Source organism: Gordionus sp. m RMFG-2023, chromosome 3 (assembly GCF_954871325.1).
Source record: "Gordionus sp. m RMFG-2023 chromosome 3, tfGorSpeb1-WG-v2, whole genome shotgun sequence".
Classification (NCBI taxonomy): Eukaryota; Metazoa; Nematomorpha; class Gordioida; order Chordodea; family Parachordodidae; genus Gordionus; species Gordionus sp. m RMFG-2023.
In genome coordinates this window covers 19,548,895-19,571,572 of record NC_088777.1, presented here as the reverse complement: position 1 = coordinate 19,571,572, position 22,678 = coordinate 19,548,895, and the positions used below count along the sequence as shown (strand labels likewise).

The following is a 22,678-nucleotide window of genomic DNA, read 5'->3' as shown; positions in this document are numbered from 1 at the left end:
TAATAAAATTTGAAGATTGCTAATGACTTGTTTTCTTTTATCTAACCATCGTATTATAATTCGCAATAAAAAAGTATCTAAGAAGGGGATGAGAATGGATATTTTATAATATTCTTCAGTTGGTCGACATTTATATTACATCAATTGTCTAGTTGCTAGATGAGGTTTAGTGTTATATCATAAGATTTAGCTTTCGATTCAAAATACAAAAATTACACAATATTTTATAAATAGGGGAAGGAGAGGTACATTTTTTCCCAACTGTGCATAAATATAATATAAATTAATTTTTATTATGGAAAGAAAAAAAACAATTTCGTTTTTGCATAGCAAAACTTTACTGATTAAGCATTCCCAAGATGTCCGAATTTCATTTTTTTAATGCTACATATATGGCATCGTTTTCTCAATATTTTCACATGAGATTCTGTATAATTGGCAATAATTTTTATAGAACAAATACCCTGCGGATATTGTTTGCGACATACTTGTTATATTAGACGGAGTAGGTATAAAGTTATCATGCAAAGATGATGGTACCTCCAATTAATAATTATTCGAGGTAAAAGATTTTCAACTATTTTGAATCGACATTTTTACCATTTAGGATTTTTAAAATAATCACCAGAGCCGTATTCAGAAAAAAAACTTGGCGGGGTATAGGTTTAATAATAGCTTCCTAGCTTAATTCTATAAGGATTTCCTCAATTTCTTGAGAGTCTATAAAAAGCATATATTAGAATCTCGCTGCAATCTTCAGATTAGAAAAAATTATAAAATTTTACTAATATAAAAATGATATTAAATAAGCATTATTGCACAGCGGGATATAAAATGACCAGATAAATTATTTTATAAATGTCAAAGATATAAATGAATCTTTAAAAACATTGATATTTTTAATAAATATTTAAATAATTTATACAATTTTATATTTATCAAATATACCAGAATTTTGCTAAAATCGGTATGAAATTTTTATAAAATATATTTCGCATAAAATAAAAAGGCGGGATTTATAATGCGAAACATTTTAGGCAAGAAAATATTTAAATATATAAATAATACTATTGTGGGATATATTTATACGATCTGTGTATCAATTAAAAACGGAATAAATATGTCCCGATGTGTATTAGATTCTTTTTAGTTGGGACAAATTACAACTTGCTGTGTAATAAAGGGACTTGATTAATAGTGAATTTTATTTTTGTAACTATTATATTAACTATATGTAATAAACTATACATTTAAAACCAGGCCAAAATATGCCTCAGCCGATTCATTTTTGAATTTATTTTTAAAAATAAGAAGATATTTTTCATGATTTTGATTTAGAAAATATTATTTTTTAGTGGATGATAAGAATTTAGAATTCTGTCCTTGTTGGATTATATTTCGCCATTAATAGGTATATGGTAGAATAACTCAGATTATTCCAAGTCATGCCATTTCACAGAACTCTCTTAATTCAAGAGCCATTATTGGTTGAACTGAATTCGTCGAAACGTTTCATTGCTATTATTCCGAAAGATAATATATGCAATGTGTAGGATTTTTACATGATTCATTTGTTTACTGATAATTTTTTTTTAAAATTTAATTAAAATAATAGATTAAACAAAATTTAAAAAAATTATTTATCGTTTAATATAGAATGCCAAAAATTTTAAAATGCACTAGTTCTGTCCGTGTTGAGGAAAAAATTGTTCAAAATCTTCGGCTGAAGATGGGAGACTTAATAACTCTAGTCAACCCTAATGTTTAAAAAAACAATCTATTTTGGCTTAGCCCTTGTTTTTATTTTTAGGCCAAACCCGGCCCGAGTTTTTGATTTTTAAAATTTGGACATTTTAAATAATTATGGCTGGATTTAGTTAAGTTTTCGAAGGGAAATCACATGTGATGTTTAAAATAATTAATTGATATAATTAAAAAAATTTAAGAAATTAGATCCATGGAGTTTATACCTGACCCGATTTATTATAATTTTATCATTTTGCAACAGGTTTCTGATAAATATTTAAAATTTTACAATTTATAAAAAAATTTACGTAAATATTTATTTTATTTTTATTATAAAATTATAACAAATAATATAGAAAGCAAAAGATTTTTTTTTTTAAACAGACGATAAAAAAATATAAAAGGTGAAAATAGTTTGGCTAATTTTATTTTATTTTTTTTATTACAATAAAAAATAAATTTATATATATTTTTTTTATTATAATAAAGTAAAGTGTTAAATTTCGAATTGCGATAAAATTTGGAAAATAAACATTGTATTAAAAAATATTTTTTGGGTTAAAAAAAGTATTTTTATTTAATTTTAAAAAATCTTTGAATTATTCAATAATTAAAGATTAAAATAGGTGTGAATATTCGATATGCAACAAATTCATTCATATTAGTTTACCATATTAGCATAGAAAAAGCGGCACTTCATCATAAAAGTAAGAATGATATAATATTTTAATCACTTAATGCTAAGATTTACTTAAAGTTTAAAAATTATATATATATTTACCAATACAAATATTTTTTTTTAACTCTTATTATATTAGTTACATTTAGGATAATGTAATTTATTTATGATGTAAAGCAGAGATATGAAAAGTCTGACCCTGTCCTTCCAAAAGTTCGGCCGCAGGTCGAGCAAGAATTATAACAGGCCGGGTCAGGCGAAAATTTTTACCACCGGGTAATTCGTACGTAAATATTTTCGGGCCGGGCATACCTTAACTTTTTTAAAGACCGGTTACATTGTGTGAACATTCTAAAGAAACAGATCTAGATTTGTAATGCATGGATCTATTTTTCTAAAGATACCCACAGCTACAATATATTATATAATAATAAAAATTACATGGTATATTGATATTTTAAATTTTTGACGAAATTTATACTCACCATTTAGATTTTTTTTTACCATTTTAAGCAATTTGTTATTTTACACACGTTTTTTAAAGGCTTTGATTCATTAATTATTGATATCCTTTACCATTTATGCAGTGTAAAATTGGATTATTAGAAATAATCAATTTAGAGGAAACTATATAAACAAACATCCGGAATTTTTATTAATATATGCTTTGGTAGTTGGTACTAACGAGTTTTTTAAAAACTTATTGTCGAATTAATTACACTTATCTTGTACAAAAAAACCTTTTATACTATATTTTTACGTTTAATTTTCGACTTTTTTTATTTACCAGACTTAATTGATTTCAATTCAATTGTATATATCATAGGCATAGACAGAGTAGAAAAAGGGGGAGGGGGGGCTTTCCCACTTTTAGAAATTTGACTGTTTTCGCAAATATAATTTTAAGCTAATAAAATTTTCCCCTCTACATTGCACTCCCCTTCTCTCCCCCAAATATATAGAGTCACTATTATAAACAATAATTTTTATAAAAAATGTAAGTTAATAATTTTTTAAATAGTAACTAAAATTCCAAATTTTAAGTAAAGAGTATTTTAAAATAGTGACTAGAATTCAAAATTTTAATTAATAATATATAAAGAATTAACTTTTAATTGTTAGCGTTTTGTTTATAATTTATTAAATTCATCTCATTCGAATTTTATTAATAATCTCTCTTTAAAATATTATGAATAACTCATTATTAAGCCTTCACATACCTTACTTAGCCTCGTATGTTTTTTTATATTTTAAAATAGTCTTTAGATATGCTATTTCCGCATTTAATAAATATAATAATCATCTTAATTTATATTTTAATCTTTGTGAACCTAGAATTAGAGGTGGGCGCGGGCCTGATTTTTTATTCACGGCCCACCCGCTCAGGCTGGCAATAATAAAATTCACCTACCATTGGCGCTTACGTTTAAAAAATTTTCGACCCGACACGCTTGCTTACGAAAGGCAATATTTTCATTCACGCCCAAAAATTCACTGTGTTTTATAATTTTTCCTTATTGCTATAATTTTACACTGAATTTATTCTATTTATTTCTCTAAATCCATAATCCATATTAATAACAAAAAAATAAATAAAATTTATAAATCGAAATTTTTATTTAGAAAAAGAAAATGTCCATGATTTAATATTTCAATTATGTACGCCTTTCCTCTAATCGATTGACTATAGAAAATAACCTTTCACTAGAAGCCAATCTTGCAGGGACTGACAAAGTTTAGGATAATTTTTTTAAAAAAAGTAAATGAATTTTTCTGCCTCCAAAACTTCAAAATATTGTCATTGTTATTTGTCTTATGTGCGATGAATCTTTTAAGTTCATCCTCACAGCTTTCATCAGTAGATGTTGATGCTTCATCAGAATCATCTATAAATTCTCTAAATTTTTAATTTAGAATTTACGGTTTTTTATGAGTGTAGAATGAATTAAGAAAGTTATAAATGATAGTTGGCATTGACTTATGCATATCATCTAATTTTATATCATTTAACATTTTTAAGGTTGTTTTATATATCTTCCTTTTCACTTAAGGCTTTTGAAATTCGGATCTAAAATTAAGTCTACCTTATGTAGTGGTTGCATAATAAATCTTTCTTAGTCCTGTTTTTTAAGGTTTTAATTATTTTATTATTGTATCACCTTCAGATGGTTGAAATTCTAATTTTTGTTTCCATAGATAAACTTCATTTATTGTGGGATAAGAATCTGCGCTCAGATTATCCGAGCATTCTTTAAATATTGATAACAATTTATCTAACTCGCGTATGATGTTGATATCAATTGTGGCTAATCTATTTAATTCTTCCTTGCTAAGCGAGTACACTGTATTTCAGAATATAAATTTAAGAAACTTTGTATCATGTGTTATTACATTTTGTTTGAGGGTGTGGCTTAGTTTGCTATTAGCTATTTGAAATATTGTATTATTATTTATATTTAAGGCTATTTCAGGTAACCAATTATCAAAAATATAATGCATAATATTATTTAATATATGGCATATACATGCTAGCCTTTCGTCATCTTTGAATGCACTTATAAGATTTGCTTCGTTATCAGTCACAACTATACATTTATTTTAAAAAAAATTTTATTTTTGTGTATTCTTTTAAAATTGACTACACTTTTAATATTGACGCCTGTTTTTTTTCATCTATTTCCCTTGTGGCCAAAGTAAATGTTTTCAATTCAAAATCCTTAATGAAATAGGTCCTTTTATGGTTAAAAATTATAGTCATTCGTCCCAAAAATCAGTGGTTATGGACAAGTAATTATTATTGATTATGCTTTAAATCTTAATTTTAATTTCATCATATATTTTTGGAACTATAGTATTCATGAGAGTCTTTTATATTTTGTTGTCCATATGTAACACCAACATTTATTAACCCTTGGCCTAGCTTGTAAATCCTTCACTTTCTGTTGCATTTAAATGTTGAAGATCTTTACAAATAAAATATAACTGACTTTTCTGCAAAATTTTTAAGCAAAATTTAGCAAAAAAGTCTCGCGACCTAAACATAAAAAGAAAGTATAACTAGCGGCGTGATATCGGATGTTGTTTATAAAATGCGGAGGATTTTTTGTTTTCAAAAATTATTCTTTTTTGAAAAAGAACTAAATTAAATTAGAAAATATATATTATAATTATAAAATTGCAAATTTATATTTATAAAAAACAATTTTAAAAATTAAAATTCCGTGATTCACAGGAAATTTATGTTCACGCTCGTTTATGCCCGGTAAGAATTTTGGGGAGGCCCGTCACGCCTAATAATTTAAAATTTACTCAAACTCATGTCGTACGTAATTTCACGGCCCGCGCACACCTCTACATAGAATATTTAAAATGTATTTTTAACTCAGGGTTTTTAAATTTTTTTTTAGCCAATTCAAATATAGCAGAGACCTGCAGGAGTAGAATCTTAAGGCTATTCAGCATATATTTTTTCTCATAAAAATTATTTTTGGCCTGTCCGTGTTCTTATTTTTATAGGACTAATTCTAATTTTTAAAGTTCTGGTTATTTTTTAAAGATTTTAAAAGAGATTAAAAATATAAGATAATTTACATTTATTTTTTGTAAAAAATTGCCTGGCCCATATTTTTAAAATCATATTATTTTATTCAGGGAACCGTGCCGAGCTTGCAATTCTCTGAAATATAATTATATATTGTTAAAATAAAACCAAAAATTATAGAAACTAAACTATAAGTTAAATTTCAAAAGAAGATGACTTATTTAAAGTAAGGGATTTAGATCCGAAAGAAATTTTGCCGTTGGGATTCGGTACGGGTCAAAGTTTGAAAATGTTTAAAAAATTGGGTTCGGTCTAGCCAAGACTAGGCTGAACCAAGGTCCAAGTCGGGTTTAAAAAAAATTACTATTAAATTATTTAAAATTAGTTATCGAATAGAATGAGGTATCTATACTTTTATTTAGTAAAAATAAGAGTTAAAAAAAGCTTTAAGGCCGTGTCCTGGGTGGACTTATTACTAAACAGCCATCTGTTTATCCGACTATATAGATTCGACCAGAGACCTTCATGGGCCGGGTATGGGCCTAATAATATTTTCTAACGGGTCTGGGCCGGGCCTAGGTTTTAAAAATTTTTTTAAATCTGCTTGGGCTAGATTATTTAAAACAATTGCTAATTTAATGAAATATTGCCTTTTTTTCTTCTAATAATAATAAATTTCAGTATTGTAAACAAAATGATTGCCTAAATATATTTAAATATTGTTAATTTTTATGAAATAAAAAAAAAAATTTTATATATGGGCTTGGGAAATTTTTGTGAAACTTATTATTGGCTTAGGCCGGGCTTGGGAATTTTTTTTAACATTAAATATGGGCCGAGCTTGGGCCAAAAATTTATTTACTGAGGGCCTGGGCAGGGCTTGGTCAAAAATTAAGGCCCATGAAAGTCTCTATTCCACTAAATAGCCTAAAAAGTAAAACAAAAAAATACTATAAATAACTATGCCACTAAATACTTGAAATAAACCAAAATAGGGTGTCCTAGTTCAGCCTAGGCTAAACAGCGTTAAGCATCAAAATTAAAATGAACCAGAATACAGCCTCAATTGTTCTATTTTTATTAAATCTAAAAATTTTACTGGTAGAAAAAACAATTAGTTAGGTATTGCATTAGGAGAAGACAAAAAAAATAAAGTTTAAACTAACCTAATATATTTTTTTAAACTTTTGTTTTGAATAAATCAATCAAAAAATAATTAAAATTTTTGAACCCGGTCTGAACCCGAGAGAAAAAATTGGGTTAGGTCAGGATTCAGAGCCTAGATATTTTTAATCCGTATTCGGAATGGGTTAAGGAAAAAAAGTCAAGCCGGTCTGAAGGTTAGGGTTCGGAAATCATTTATTCAAGATTATCTAGAAGTTTACTAATTAAGTTTTATACAGTGAGCTGCCATTTATTTTTTAAAAGATAAAAGAAAAAAAAATATTGATTATAATATATTCGTAATCATAATCTTATAAAAAATAATATGTAAACCATTTTTTTTTCGCCAAACAAAATTTCATAAGTCTTATTTGTAACATAATACATAATAAAATAACGCCTAACATAATTAAGTATGCTATTCATGTAACGTTTTGTGTGCAAATTAATATAACGATTTGTTAATTCGTAATATTCTTTTTAAAAAATACTCCTCCACCATAATTGCATTATGTAAATTAGGTATTTATTAATCGTTATCACAGTAAAGAAGAAATAAAATGGGTTTTGTATGCATCTAAATGTTTAATATGAAAATCATACTTTAGCGCCATCGAGTATTATATTTATTTGGGTTTTTTGGAAAAGGATTTATTTGTAATTACGCTCTAATCAGGCGCTTACGCAGGAATTTGGTCTGTGGGGGGGGGGGGGGTATAATAAAATATTTTAAGAAATGTTATTGATATTTAAAAATATCAAGCATAAGTTTATTAGGACTAATAACTATTTCTAATACACAATTTTAAATTAATGTGAATTATAAATTATATATATAAACCGGCATATAAAAAACTATAAAATAAATGTGAATTAAAAAATATTAAGCGGATATAACTGGCGGTATATGAAAAACTATAAAATAAATGATGTGAATTATAAAATATAAAGTGAATATAACAACCATATGAATCACTTAAATGACCCAAAATAGAAATTTGAATTATTTGAGCCATTAAAATTTATATATAAAGTATTAAAAATTTAAATGATGAAATATAAATTAATACAGAAAATGTTTATTAGGAATAATTGTATTTTGTATGTTATATATTTACAATGTATAATCCAATCTTCGTTGGGATTGAGCTAATTTTTCAATTATCTAATCTTTGCTTGGCGTCAAATGCCTATGAATATTCAAAAGAACTAAATCATTCAATCTACTTTCCGAAGTTGTACTTCTTAGGTAGGTTTTTCAGAGACCTGCAGGCCGGTTCCCGGGCCGGACCGTATTTTAATTTTAAATATACCCGGGGGTTTTTATATTTTAAAACCAAATATTTGAAATCCCCTTTATTAGCTATAAAAATAATTTATTTTAAAAAAATCCAGGCCGGGCCTAAAAATTTTATTTAAAAAAGCTGGGCCGGGCCTGAAAATTTTATTGAAAAAATTTTTAAAAAAATCCGGGCCGTGCCCTGCAAATGGTACATCTGCAAGGCTCTGTTATTCTTCTTAAAAAAGAGAATGTCCTCTCATTAGTTTACTAATGAGAAGAGTTGCTAATATATATATAACCATTTTAATACATTGGGAATATAATCTAAATGTGTTTGAAATAATGCAGAGCATCCATAGCATTTTTTGGGACTATATCAACCATAGTTAATCTTTTAAACATAGTTATTCAGCTAATAAGGCATCATAAGATACTTTAACATATTAATGATAAAAAACTAACAAATATTTTTTTTTCTATCACCATCTGAAAAAGGTTGGGAAGGCTTTTGTGGAGTAATATCTGCAGATTGGTAAGTGCTGCATGATGAATTAAAAATCATTCATTTGTTGTTTGGGTTATAAATGTATCTAAGAGAGGGGACATTTGTTTTATATTACTCTTCTACTGATCCTATATTAATGTTTTGACGATGAGCTTGCCTTGCTGAAAGTCGAGGAAGACAAATATTAAACACGTATAGCCCTGCTTTTGACTCAACAATAACATATAAAATATGAAATTCATAGCCTTAATTTCTTTGAGTTATAAAAAATGCTCTCCGCTATTCTTATCTCCTTAATAAAGTCAATGTCATGTTTTTGAAATACATAAAATAGTTGTATAATTAAATAATACATTTTAATGAGAAAAAAAAATTGGAATAAATTTGAATCCAATAATTTTCTTGCTTCTAAGGAAATATTTCTTTCAGGCCATTGAGATATTACAGTAATAGCATTAATAATCGGCTCTTCTAACTACATAAAAGCTGTTACTGCTTGATGGCGGAGACTCCATCTCGTTAGACAAGCTTGCAATTTCTTTATCCAGACAAGGAGTTTGACGTGAATTATATGAAGGACTACTCTTCGTATAATTATACCTATTTTCTCAAGGATACCAACAAACCTTGTACCCAGATGAAACTAAATAAGTGCGTGGAACTAACCCAATACCGTTTTAGTAGATAATTTGATTTAGTAGAGAGAAAAGAGAGAATGTTTAAATATTTACAGATATCCAATTGAATATCATGATGTTTAAATTTTATTTGTTACTATAAAATATAGAAGGTTAATCAGTAAGTAGTTATTACGGAAAAATTACATATGAAAATATATTCACTTATTAAGTAAGTTATAATCGTATACAATAAAAAATAGTATCTTATATTTACATTTAAAAAACATCTAGTAATAGGTATCAAATTTATAAATATAACCTAGTATTGTGAGATACCTTATGAATAATTAGGAATTATAAATTTTTATATAAAACCATTATGGGGTTTTAGTTAAAAGACCTCCTTTTCCAGTATTATAACTCACCGTCTTAATAATTTAAAAATAACTTAGTAATGAATATTATTATTGAATTATTTACCACACTTAGCAGTTATTTGTCATATTCTCGTAAATAAGCCTCAGAATATTAATAATCTATGTTAAAAAAATTAAAAATAGACGCTTCCCAAAGACATTCTTTTCTATTTCCAAGTGTATAAGAGCACTTGGTATTAAAATCACTTTACTAAGCAATGCTCAGCCTTCACCTGAGGATAATGTTATTACAGGCTCGATTTGTGCTGATTTTTAAAAACGTCTAACTCAATATTTTAGCCATAAAAATTTTGACGAAGTTTCTAGATTTCGCTAATAGATGCCCAAACCTTTTCCCCATCGCAAAATCTTTAGACTTGCGTAATATTTCATTGAGTAAAATATTGAGTTAGCCATTTTTAAAAATCGGCTCAAATCGTGCCATTTAACAATACTACTTGAGGGTGTCATCTATTGTAATCGTTTTCAATTTTACCGTAACCCAATCCATCTTATTTTTATATATTTACCAAAGATGCCACAAGTCTATTTGACTATTATTTTTATGTTTTCGCTACTAAATTATAAATGACAACGCTATAACTAGAGACATCGAAACTCATATTTTAAAATATGGTAAAAAAAAATATTTTTTATGATAATAATAATATTAATTTCTTTTTATAATAATTGTCTTGTGCTTCTAAATCTTTCCTTCTAACTTGAATCATTCATGATGCCAATTTTGGAAATGTTCTTATTTAGCTTGTGAATTTTTTATTAATGCTACTTATCAAACGAATTGAAGCATTTAATTAAAATGTATACTAGTTTAAATTAACCGAAAAGGAAAAATAATATCTATTAAGATTGTAATATCACAAAACTCTAAAATAGTTAAAATCAGGGAAAAAGAAACTTTATTGTATTTAGACTTATTTTTGAATCGCAATTTACCGATATGTTAGCTTAGGGCTGTCGTTATAGTTTTTATTTCGCTTTTAATTGGTTTGTGTTTTATTGACTGGAAAAACTTATTGATGAATGAGTAAGTTCTAATCAGGCATTACATGTTTGACGCCCAAATATTCAGTGCTTCTATAATTTCGTTCTAGCATGATGCCAATCTTGGCACATTTTTACATATTTTGTCAATAATGCGTTTTTCTTTAAAATATCTATCAAGCAGGCTGAAGCACTAGAATGTACTAAATACACACTAATTATTGATATAAGTTTCAGACTTAATGCTTTTAAAATTTTGGCTAACTTAAAGCTTATATCATAGTTTCTTTTAGCTTGTGATTGTAAAGAAATAATAAATGAGACAGTAAATATTAATGCAAATAAGATATTTAGAATTTTTATATTCTCCGTTCTGACTTTCAGGCCATTTTCTTATTTTTCTAATAACCTTTTTCTTTATGCTGACTACTAAAGGAATTAAAACAATATATAATTAAGCACTGAGGCCCTACTTCGTCTTATTTTAAATACTCATTTGTTTAGCCATCTATATAGCTTCCTCTAAACAACCTTAAAGAGGAAAGGCTATTTATACTTTGTTTTATTTATACCGAAAAAGAATATATATAAAACACATTTTATTTATTCGATGAACAAACTTAAAACAAAAAATATGGTTTCCTAGTTCAAAATCTCAGAAATAAGTTTAAAAAATAAGTCGAACCACAAGACTTGGCCTAAATTTTGATAAAATTTTCAGAATAAATACCTTTAGTTTCTTTTTAATTGTAAGGTTGGCCAAAATTTTGTTGCTAATAGTTTTTTTCCTTTATACTTCTATTATACTTTTTAAAGCACTCATAGGCAGTAACTAATAAAGCATGAAACAAAGTATAAGCCAACTTTAATGGAGATATTTTTAAAAAACAAAATAAAAATAGTCACGGGAAAATAAAAAAATACATAATCAGAATTTTTCGTAGGCAGGAGGCCGAAGGTCGGACAAAAGTTTGGGGGCAAAGCCCCCATAAAAATGTAGTACCCCAACCCCCGTTTTTTGGATTAATTCTGGCCACACCACTAGATACTCCCATGGACCTATTGATCTCAAGTTATAAATAAGGATTTTTATGCTTACTATTTTTTGCTTGTTAAGCAGTCTGTGTATCATATACTTCTATCTATTGTTTAAAATTACTTACTAGTACTGAGATATGGTATAAGGGAATAATGTATTTTCATTATTTATAAACTAAATTTCTTGTTAAAAGAATATTTAAATACCATATTTTGAGGGCATATGTTTAAAGCTATTTTATAATCTATTTCTATTATCAAGATTTTTTTTGTTTTTAAAATCTTTTTAAATATTTATTTATCAAGATATTGCATAATTTATGCCTTTTTTTGTAAAGCGAAAAAACTTATTCCAAATTATTTTTTGGATATCTGTGGAGGTGTTTTAAAATTCACCATTTTTTTTTATAAAGAACTTATCAATAGATCAAAGCTATTAATTTTCGTATATATTTATTATAAGATGAAGTATTACATTTTAATATTATATGTATAAAAGAGAGGTTTTAAAGATAAAGGATTTTTTTATAGCCCTATAGTAATACTAATATTTGATTAATGTGAATTTATTTTTTTCAAAACCATTTTTTTTAAAAAAATGACTTGACACTACAAATATTCGTTTATTTATTAGTAGAAATAGATAATAATATACACAGATAAATAAAGCTTATTAGCTAAGATAAGAAATGTAAGATGATGAATCATAAAATTTATTTCAGTTGAAGTAAACTAATTTAGCACATACGTTTTTTAAAATTTAAATTATAAAAACATATTTTTGTATTTTAATATATAATTTTAAAGTTTATCCACCATCCTCACGATAACACTATATAATCCAATAGCCCATAACTATTTTTATTTATATATAATAAAACAAAAAAAGATTTACATAATATATTTTTTCTGAATTTTATATTTATATACCACATAAAATGTTTCCGAACAACGCCATAACCAGAAATTTGCAATAGATAGGTAAAAAGGGAAGCAAAATTAGCAAAAAAATAAATCCAAACCAAAATTGTCAATAAACGGAAGTCAAAACAATTGGATCGGGAGAGGGGTGAATAGGAGGGCCCCCGGAGTGAACCGTTATACCCAAATATATTTTTATATTCTAACACATAACTGAAGCCTTGGTACTAAATTGTTATAGGAACGAATCGAACCTATATATTTTTTTTAAACAGGGCTAAAAGCTTTGTTATACATATATATAAATTGTAATTTAAGACCATCCATATGCTTGATAAGTAACCCTGCATTCATAGTTGGCGCTAATTCTCGCTGAATTATACAAAATGCGCCGTATTTTTGTATTCTCCGCAGCAATTTTGCTCTAAATGTGAGGAGGGGTTACGAAGTATCTAAAATTTGCGGTATTTTTGTGTATTTTTATATACTTCGCCACGAATTCACGCCAACTGTGAATGCATAAGCGAGAATCGCATAACATGATTTTCAAATTTCATCATAGCGGTATAACTTGTTTCAACACATCACCCATTCATTTTAAATATACCTATTATTTTCTTGCTTTTGTAAATTATGCAGCGATAAATTAAGTGAATCGCGTATATTATAAAACGAAACCTAACATTTTCCTGCAGATTTTTATTATCTTTATAATAATTTAATCATTTCGTTTCTATCAATTTTTTAAAATCACATGACCCACGGAGTTTCCCAAATCTCTTCAATATCTTATTATAGGGAAGCACGGGCGTTCCTATTATTAAAGTTTCTAAATATTTAGCTCTCCGAGATATCGTTAAAAGATCACAAAATCATAGATTAGCAAATGTCAGAAAATTTGTCGAAAGAACTCAATAAAATTGTCAGGGTGTTGTTTTCTAATGACTAATTTATCATTCACAAGATAACGTGTCAGGTCATATGATAATTTAAGATTAGAAAATCCCGACAAAATATTATGATTTATGAGTGACTTTTAGCGATTTCAATCCAATTATGAATATAAGTATATGTAGAAAGAAATGAAAATATTCTACTAATAAACATGAAGCGAATATCGAATAAATATTGAAAAAGATGACATCTAGGCAAGTGTCACCTGATTCAAGTTATGCACTATGTAATTAAAGCAAAAGAAGGCATTACACAGTTTTAAAACCCTTCAATAATTTGTATTCAGGATCGGGTTTAGAGCCAGCCCCAAAAGGCAAACCTGTATAGAGTATAAAGTGTAACTTATTATTTTTATTAAAAAGTATCGAATTTTGTTCATCTTTATTAGTTCTATAAAAAAATTCTTTGAACGAATAAGTCATACTCGGGGAAAAGCATTTGCATGGTGCTGTTGCCGGAACTAAAAAATTATCATTTTTGCATATAAAAATTATATATTTTTTAAAAATAATATGAATCTAGAAATTATTTTAATTGGCGTGTAAATGGTTAGACTAGTTTCAATATCATGAAAATATTATATTAGTTCATAACACCTTGACAAATTTTTGTCTAATAAGGTGATGAATTATATTTAAAATTTTTCAAGTAAAAACATTTTCTTAAATTAAAATTTTTGGAAAATTGTAAAATTTTAACAGAATCATAAATTATATTCATAATGTTATCCAATATTTTTAAAAAAATTAAAGCGACATGAGACATGGATTATTCATTTTTTAGTAAAAAAAATTATTAACCTTTAGAGTTTAATATTTTAGAAAAAAAGTCCACATTATATCCCTGGAGTATCCCATAAGCATAATTTCATGCTATATGTCAAAATCCTATATGAGACAAAAGGCCAATTCTATAAAAATATCAATCGACCAGCATAAAATAAATAGAATGGCCCAATTGCCCAGAGTTAATATAAAAATATAATAAAGTCCAGGCCTAGCCCATTAAAACAAAAAATGTAATCACGGCCTAAACCCATTAAAAAATTGAAACAGAAACCCTGCTCATATTTAATTTTTATTTTCTTTGCCCGACCCTTACACCAAACGAGGGTTGCGGGCCAAAAAGCCTATATACGCCTTTGCTCTGTTTATATCATTTTTTTTCATTTATTACATTAAGATATAATTCTCACAAATTATGCAACCGAGATTAATGTATACTGCAACATTTATGCTGATCTTTAATCTCCGAACTATTTTAGCATGGAACGTTCAACCGGTTCAGCAAAGAGGTTACTATTAAAACATATCTTACATCAATATTTTGTATCTTTTATTAAAATGTGAGAACTTTAAAAAAAAAATTCTTAAAGTAAGTATGTAAATAAAATGCTTTCCATTTCTTAACATCTATATATGTTTAGGAGTATATTAAATCTGGGGTTCATATGTAAATGTTTAGGGGTTTAGCAAATGTGGGTTTTTAGTAAATTTAAAAAAAATTAAATCATTTATAGAGCGTGTTTTTTTAAATTTGGGACATCCAATTTTTCCGATAATATTTCAGCAAGTTTAGAATACCTATTCTGTAAATTATAGATAATTTTTTCGTTAATAGGACTACTCTAAATTTACATGAATTTATTACAGCAAAATTTATGCCGAAATTGTCTGAAATTCATAAAGCAAGTACACTATGTGCTGCAATACGAATAAAAAATCACGTACTTCAAAATTAAAAAACGGGCACTTTAAATAATTTAAGTTTTTAAAACTGGCAAAAATTGGGGTAAATTAAACATAGCCATAAATTTTGCTAAACCGCGATGATTTATTATATATCGTTTTTATTTTTACACATTTCTATTCTATATTTAAATAATATAGAAAAATTTAGAAATGCTTTTACTGTTTTTACTTTTTATACTAGAAAGAAATATAATAAATTAAAGTGACAGCAAATATAAAAAATTCAATTTTATAATAAATAACATAAATTATAATGATTTTTTTTTGGTTTATATTATATATATGATCAAGAGCCTCCAAAAATTTATGAGCCCTTAGTGTTGTCGCCTAGTGAAAGGGTAACCTATATAGGCGAAACGATTAAATTACCCTGCGTCGTACATTGGAAATCATATGCTCACGGCCCCGTTATATATCAGTGGACTAAGGATGGAGAGGAAATCAATAATGTCGCCTGGACTGGTCATAAGATAGTCAAAATGTTCGTGAATTATAACACCCAGACCCAAAACCTAACAGAAAATAAGTCGGAAATCTTTGAAGAACGTGAATTTCTATTTGGAAATACCAATGTAAATTTAGATACAGAAGGCCCCGCCCTCATATTGGAAATAAACTATTTGAAAATTAAACAGACGTATACTTCAGATAGCGGAATATATGTGTGTAAGGTACTCAACGGATTTGGAAACATTCGTATAAACTACAATCTAGTTGTCATAGGTCTTAAAATTATTAACTATTATTTATTTACATTATAAATTTTTGACTTGAGATGGATACAATATAATAAGATTTTTTTAAAAACACGATTTGTATCTATTTGAATGTTTAGGCTTAAAAAATGGATAAAGTTTAGAGATATTAATAATTTTATCTAACTAATATGTTACATATTTTTTTATAAAATTTATATTTAGACACGCACATAGCAAAAAATAACTCTGGAATTGTAAAATTTCAATCTACAATTGACGCATTTTCTAACACATTGCCAGGAAGTAAAAAAAAATTCCCCAAAATAACAATAAATTATTATTATACATTATAAAAAAATCGTTTATAATATCAATAAATTTTATTTAAAATTTTTTTGGTTTTTATTACATCGTAAAAATGAATAAAATTGTATATTATAATAAAAACAATTCATATAACAAAATATTAAATTAAATTAATTTTTTTTTTAAATAAAAATATATTAATTAAAAAATTTTGGTCTAAAACCTGCCCTTCATGAGTTACTTGTTAATCAAGTTATGAATTGGCTAAAATACAGTGGAGTGGAGCGTATAGAAACGGGTAAACAGTAATGAGGGTAGGATGGCGATTACTGTACACAGGCGCGTACGCAGCGGGAAGGGGGGCAGGGGGACAAATCCCCCCCCCCCCCAAGCCAAAAAATGCAGATGCCGGATTATATTTTTCAAAAATATTATTGTTAATATTAATTTATATTTGTTAATATTTATTCTTATCTCATATATACACATATATATATATATATATTTTATTTATCACATTCATCTACTAAGTTATTTTATCAATCAATTTCGATTTCAAGTTTTCCTTGGCGTAATTTACCTATTATTTTCAAATTTTAGTGGCGTAATATTTATCTAAATTTCTAATAAAATAATAATTATCTCTGAAACTCCTTGTCCAACAGGGAGAAAAAAATTGTAAGCTTGTCCAACGAGATCGAGTCTCCGCCACAGTAACAACTATTTTGGAGTTAGAAGAGCTGATTATTAATGCTATTATTGAAATATCACAATGGCTTGAAAGAAATATTTCCTCAGAAGCAAGAAAATTATTGGATTCAATACTTATTCCAAATTTTTTTTCTCATTAGAATGTATTATTTAATTATACAACTATTTTATGTAATACTTTTAAAAACATAACATTGACTTGATTAAGAAGATGAGAATAGCGGAGAGCATTTTATTAGAACTCAAGGAAATAGAGCTAGTGTTGTTGAAGAATTTCATATTTTATATGTTATTGTTGAGTCAAAAGCAGAGCTATACGTGTTAAATATTTGTCCCCCTCGACTTGCAGCAAGCAAGCTCATCATCAAAACATTAATATAGGATCAGTAGAAGAGTATTATAAAACAAATGTCCCCTCTCCCAACCTTTTTCATATGGTGATAGAAAAAAAATATAAATATTTGTTATATTTTTATCATGAAGATGTTAAAATATCTTATGATGCCTTATTAGCTGAATAACTATGATTAAAAGATTAACTATGGTTGATACAGTCCCAAAAAATGCTATGGATGCTTTTTATTTCAAACACATTTTAGATTATACTCCCAATTATTAAAATGGTTATATATATTAGCAGCTCTTTAGTAAACTAATGAGAGAACATTCACTTTTTTAAGAAGTATAACAGAGCCTTGCAGAGGTACCATTTGCAGGACCAGGCCCAGATTTTATTTTAAAATTTTTTCCGGCCCGGGTTTTTTTTAAAAAAATTTTTAGGCCCGGCCCGGCTGGCTTAGCCCGAATTTTTTAAAATAAATTATATTTATTTTTGATATTTATAGCTAATAATAACGATTTCAAATATTTGGTTTTAAAATATACAACTCGGCTCGGATATTTTTTCTTAAAAAATTTTCAGGCCCAGCCCGGGTGTTTTTAAAAAAAAAATTACGAGCCCGGCCCGGGTATATTTAAAAAAATTAAAATACGGTCCGGCTCAGGGGCCGGGCCTGCAAGTCTGTGAAAAACATACCTATGAAATACAACATCTGAAAGTAGATTGAATGATTTGGATCTTTTGAATATTCATAGACATTTAACGCCAAGCAAGGATTGATAATTGAAAAATTAGCTCAAAACATACAAAATACAATTATTCCTAAGAAACTTTTTGTGTATTAATTTATATTTACAACATTTAAATTTTTTATACTTTATATATTTTAAAAGCTCAAAAAATTCAAATTTCAATTTTGGGTCATTTAGGTGATTCATATCGTGGGTTATATTCACTTTATATTTTATGATTCACATTTAAATGCCGGTTTATATATATAATTTTTTTAATTCACATTAGTTTAAAATTGTGTATTAGAAAAGTTATTAATCCTAATAAATTTATGCTTAGTATTTTTAATTAAAAATGTTATTTCTTAAAAAAATTTATTATCCCCCCCCCCTCCAGACCAAATTCCTGCGTACGCGCCTGACTGTACATTAAGCCTATTCAATCGAATCTCACAAATATAATTTACTATAATATGTATTCTATTAAAATAATTCGATTTTAAAATATAATGTTATAAAATGATTTCATCATATCTAATTTTAAACAGAAAAAATTATTATAATAATCTGATGATAAAGATTAAAGAACATGCGATCAAGAACATGCATATTAATAAATTTATAAGATGATTTTTTGAAAGCAAATTAGTTCCAACTAAGAAAAGAGTTTCTCAAGCAGTTGATATATCTTGTTAATCATACCACCTGTCAGATGATAGGTTATCAAAAGAAATGACAAATGATTAATATTAAAAAATATAAATATTGGAATATCCAATAAAATTATTCGTAATTAATTAAAAACAAATATTTTACTATTTAATTCATATTATTTGAAATGAATCGAATTTTTGAATAGACCGGCCTACCATTTATTAAAAAAGCTTTAATAAAATTTTCAGGAGCAACAAAAATTGCCACTTCATGTAAGAAAATACAGAGAAGTCGTCATTTTTTGTATAAATCGCTTACAATTATAAATTTTTATTAATAAATTATTATCAAGGAAACCCAAAATTTTTGGGTAATTTGACGACTCAAATAAAATCTAATCAAATTAACGGGCCTCAAGTTTATATGGATCACAATGTGGATGTCATAATTAAGCATATAAGTAACGATGTTACCCTTAAATGTCCATCCACCGATGGTTTTCCCCAACCCATATTAACTTGGTATAAGAATGGTAAGCAAATGTGGCGAGATACTTCTGACGCTGATGGAAGAGCATTACCAACTGATACGGAAAAATATTTGGATCTGTATAATCTCAATGTGCAAGATGAAGGTTTCTACACTTGTAAGGTTTACAATCCGTTCGGGGCTATCAACAAGACCTTCTTCTTGGAGATAGTGGGTTTGTTTTTAAACTTAACTGATAATATTTTTAAATGGTTGAATTTATTTATTTTAGAGCAAATAAAAGGGCCAAAATTAGTTGGCGAGTTTCCAATCAATATGACAATTATAGAAGGACAGGACGCTATATTAAAATGCGACATAGTTAGCGAACTTAAACCTCACATACAAGTAAAATATTTTTTGCCAATAAGTGATACGAATTACTTAAATTATTTATAGGCAATTTAATTTTAAATGTTATATACAATTTTTTTTTATCGTTTAGTGGCTCAAAAGGATTGAAGATAACAATATTATCGATAAAACTAATTTAAATACGTATGAGACTTCTACGTCTGAATATATAAATAATAAAATGAACATGATGGACACTGCTAAAATTTCTAAAATTGAACCGAAAAGGCCTATTGTAATAAATTTGGATTCATACAGATATCAAGTTTTACCCTGGGATAGTAGTACCAAAGGTTGGAATGGACCTAATGGTAGGTATTATAGCCATCTTAAAATTTCGGATATGAATAAAATCCGAGCGGGATTTTATGTTTGTATGGCTACTAATGCGATAGGTTATGACTACAGGGGCAGCTATTTGGACGTTACATCTATAAGTAATATTCCTTATTATTATTGTTTAAATTGGAAAAATAAGTTAAGATAATTTTAAAATATTTGAAATCAATCACCATTTTTTTCATCAAATTTTAAATGTCACAAGTTAGCTAATTTCTATAAAACCAATTTCAAATCATAAAATTTAGCTAATTTTGGTCTAATTTATAAATCTTTTAGATTATAAGGACTCATATGGAGAAAATCCTTTCTTCAATTTTACCATTAATGATAGAAGCGTGACATTAAATTTAGACGATGATAGAAAGGAAGAAAAGCCAACCTTAAACAGCATTGCCACCCTTTCGGGCTCGGCACTTATAGCAGTGCCTATATTGTCCTTAGCTCTAATAGTTTTAGCCGTGATTACAACGCGATCATTCTTTCTAAATGGAAAACGAAAAGATATCACTACGCATTCTAATGTTATAAGAGACAGCGACGAAAAGTTTTGCGATAGAAATAATATAAATGATAATAGAAATTGTCATAATAATGAATGGAGTTTAAATGATTTGATGACAGGGAAAAAAATATGTTTAAATGATACGCAGAGGTACATGGAAGTTAATAGCGTAGTGAGTAAAGATACTAGGCAAACAAAGAGGAAGGATCACGCGAAGAATAAATACGATATTATATACGACGAACCTTCGTCAGCATCCGCTGATACAAGTAAAGGCATTTTTAATTTGATAAAATATATGTTAGAATGTAGTTGGTGTATCAAATCTACTAATTCATTAAAAAAAGCAGCTAGCCCAATACCTGGAATTAAGGAATATAAGAATGACATATCTAATTACGAATGCAATGAAAATATTAGAAACTCAGATAATCAAACCAATCTTAATAATACAAATATTACTAGTTTAGTTCATAGTCATAACACACAACTTCAATTAAATTCATTCAATTATACCTCGAATAGTAGCACAAACATTAAAAAGGATATTTCATTCCAGCAAAATTGCCACGATAATAAATTTAAAACTAACAGAGAAAATACTAAAAAGCATAATATTAAGCTTGACTCCCATTTTACCTCTAATCATAAAGATAGAAGCTGCTCAAAACAAATTGATGATTATCAGAACACATTTAACCCACCAACAATTTATTGCCAGGGTTGTTACAAAACTATGATAAACCCTTCTTACCCAAGCGAGTCCGAACATCAGAGCTCTATACCAAATAAGATTAAAATTAATGAAAATCATATTACCGAGTCCGACGATATCTCTCGTTACGGAACCAAGCATTATCATGGAATAAACAAAGCCTTACGGAGTGATTCAGAACCAACTTCTATCACGGATACGAGTGGGAGTTTGATGTCCAATTCTGCTGTTGATTATTACGAATCTTACGCCAAGGATTACAATCCTAGCGAATGTCTAACATCCGATCATGATAGGTCAATATTTCTGAATCGAAACCCGCTATTTCAGTTACCCCCTTATCCCAAGGAGATTTTAGAAGAGAGTGATCGTGGTGGAATGGATAAAGTGAATTGGCGAGTTGTACCGAGTGCAGGACCAAGTAGTTGCGTTTTTTCCTGTGATTCTCGCGGATCTACTCATAAGTCAGACAATATTATAGTGGATTTGATCGCCGCAGAAGGCATTAAAAGCAGGTTAGAATAAAAATATGTATAATAACGATTAATTTTGTTATAATTATTTCACCATTTTAAAAAAATTATAGAAAAGGTAAGAAAAATTAAATTTATTTTAATTGACACTTCTAAAGATTTATTTATTGCTAGATTTTAAAATACAACAAATTAATAACCATTTGTCATCAATAATGTTGATTGATATTTGTGGATCTTAACAATTAGGTTAAATAATTCTTTGGCCGAAGATTACCGATCACGTTTACAAATGCCATCTGATCAATCACTGAACACCAATATGTCGATAAATCATCAAACTACAAATAAATCGATACAAAAACCACAAATGCTAAAACCCAGGCCTCCACTTCCAGACAGCTCATTTAATGTGAAAACGTGTCATAGTGTAAATTCTAACAATTACGAAGAGATAAATATCTGTAAAAACAAGATTAACAAACGACCTTCCTACGGGAGAAGTTATAACGACTCACATTACAGCAAACAAAACAAGAAGCCCAATCAACATCTCAACTTGACCTGTCCAAATAATCGCGAAATTCTTTCCGCCGAGATAAAAGATGACGATTCTTATATTATATATTCCCTTTAAGGGATATTTTTATATAAAATAAATCAATTCATAAAATGAATTTTTATCATTTAAATTAATGTTGA

At 27.5% G+C, this 22,678-nt stretch overlaps 1 protein-coding gene across 3 annotated transcripts; it reads left to right on the top strand.

Annotated features, from left to right (window-relative positions):
- Positions 1-2,313: 2,313 nt before the first annotated feature.
- LOC135925816 (uncharacterized) lies at positions 2,314-22,678 on the top strand. Of its 3 annotated transcripts, none has more exons than XM_065461312.1 (10): positions 2,314-2,453; positions 15,054-15,165; positions 15,914-16,345; positions 16,543-16,623; positions 19,415-19,765; positions 19,823-19,938; positions 20,036-20,381; positions 20,563-21,057; positions 21,139-22,018; positions 22,226-22,678. In XM_065461312.1, the coding sequence occupies exons 2-10, from the start codon at positions 15,072-15,074 to the stop codon at positions 22,611-22,613; spliced, it is 3,183 nt and encodes a 1,060-aa protein (XP_065317384.1). In that variant the 5' UTR covers positions 2,314-2,453; positions 15,054-15,071; the 3' UTR covers positions 22,614-22,678. The 3 variants fall into 3 exon arrangements, with proteins under 3 accessions (XP_065317384.1, XP_065317383.1, XP_065317382.1); XM_065461311.1 differs by having other exon boundaries at positions 21,136-22,018; XM_065461310.1 differs by having other exon boundaries at positions 20,563-22,018.

Bases quoted from the DNA above. Each gene is read 5' to 3' on its own strand.
- LOC135925816 (XM_065461310.1), top strand. From the start codon at position 15,072: ATGCAACCGAGATTAATGTATACTGCAACATTTATGCTGATCTTTAAT. The intron at 16,346-16,542 runs GTCTTAAAATTA...ATTTATATTTAG, and splicing joins CTACAATCTAGTTGTCATAG to ACACGCACATAGCAAAAAAT. The intron at 22,019-22,225 runs GTTAGAATAAAA...CTTAACAATTAG, and splicing joins GCAGAAGGCATTAAAAGCAG to GTTAAATAATTCTTTGGCCG.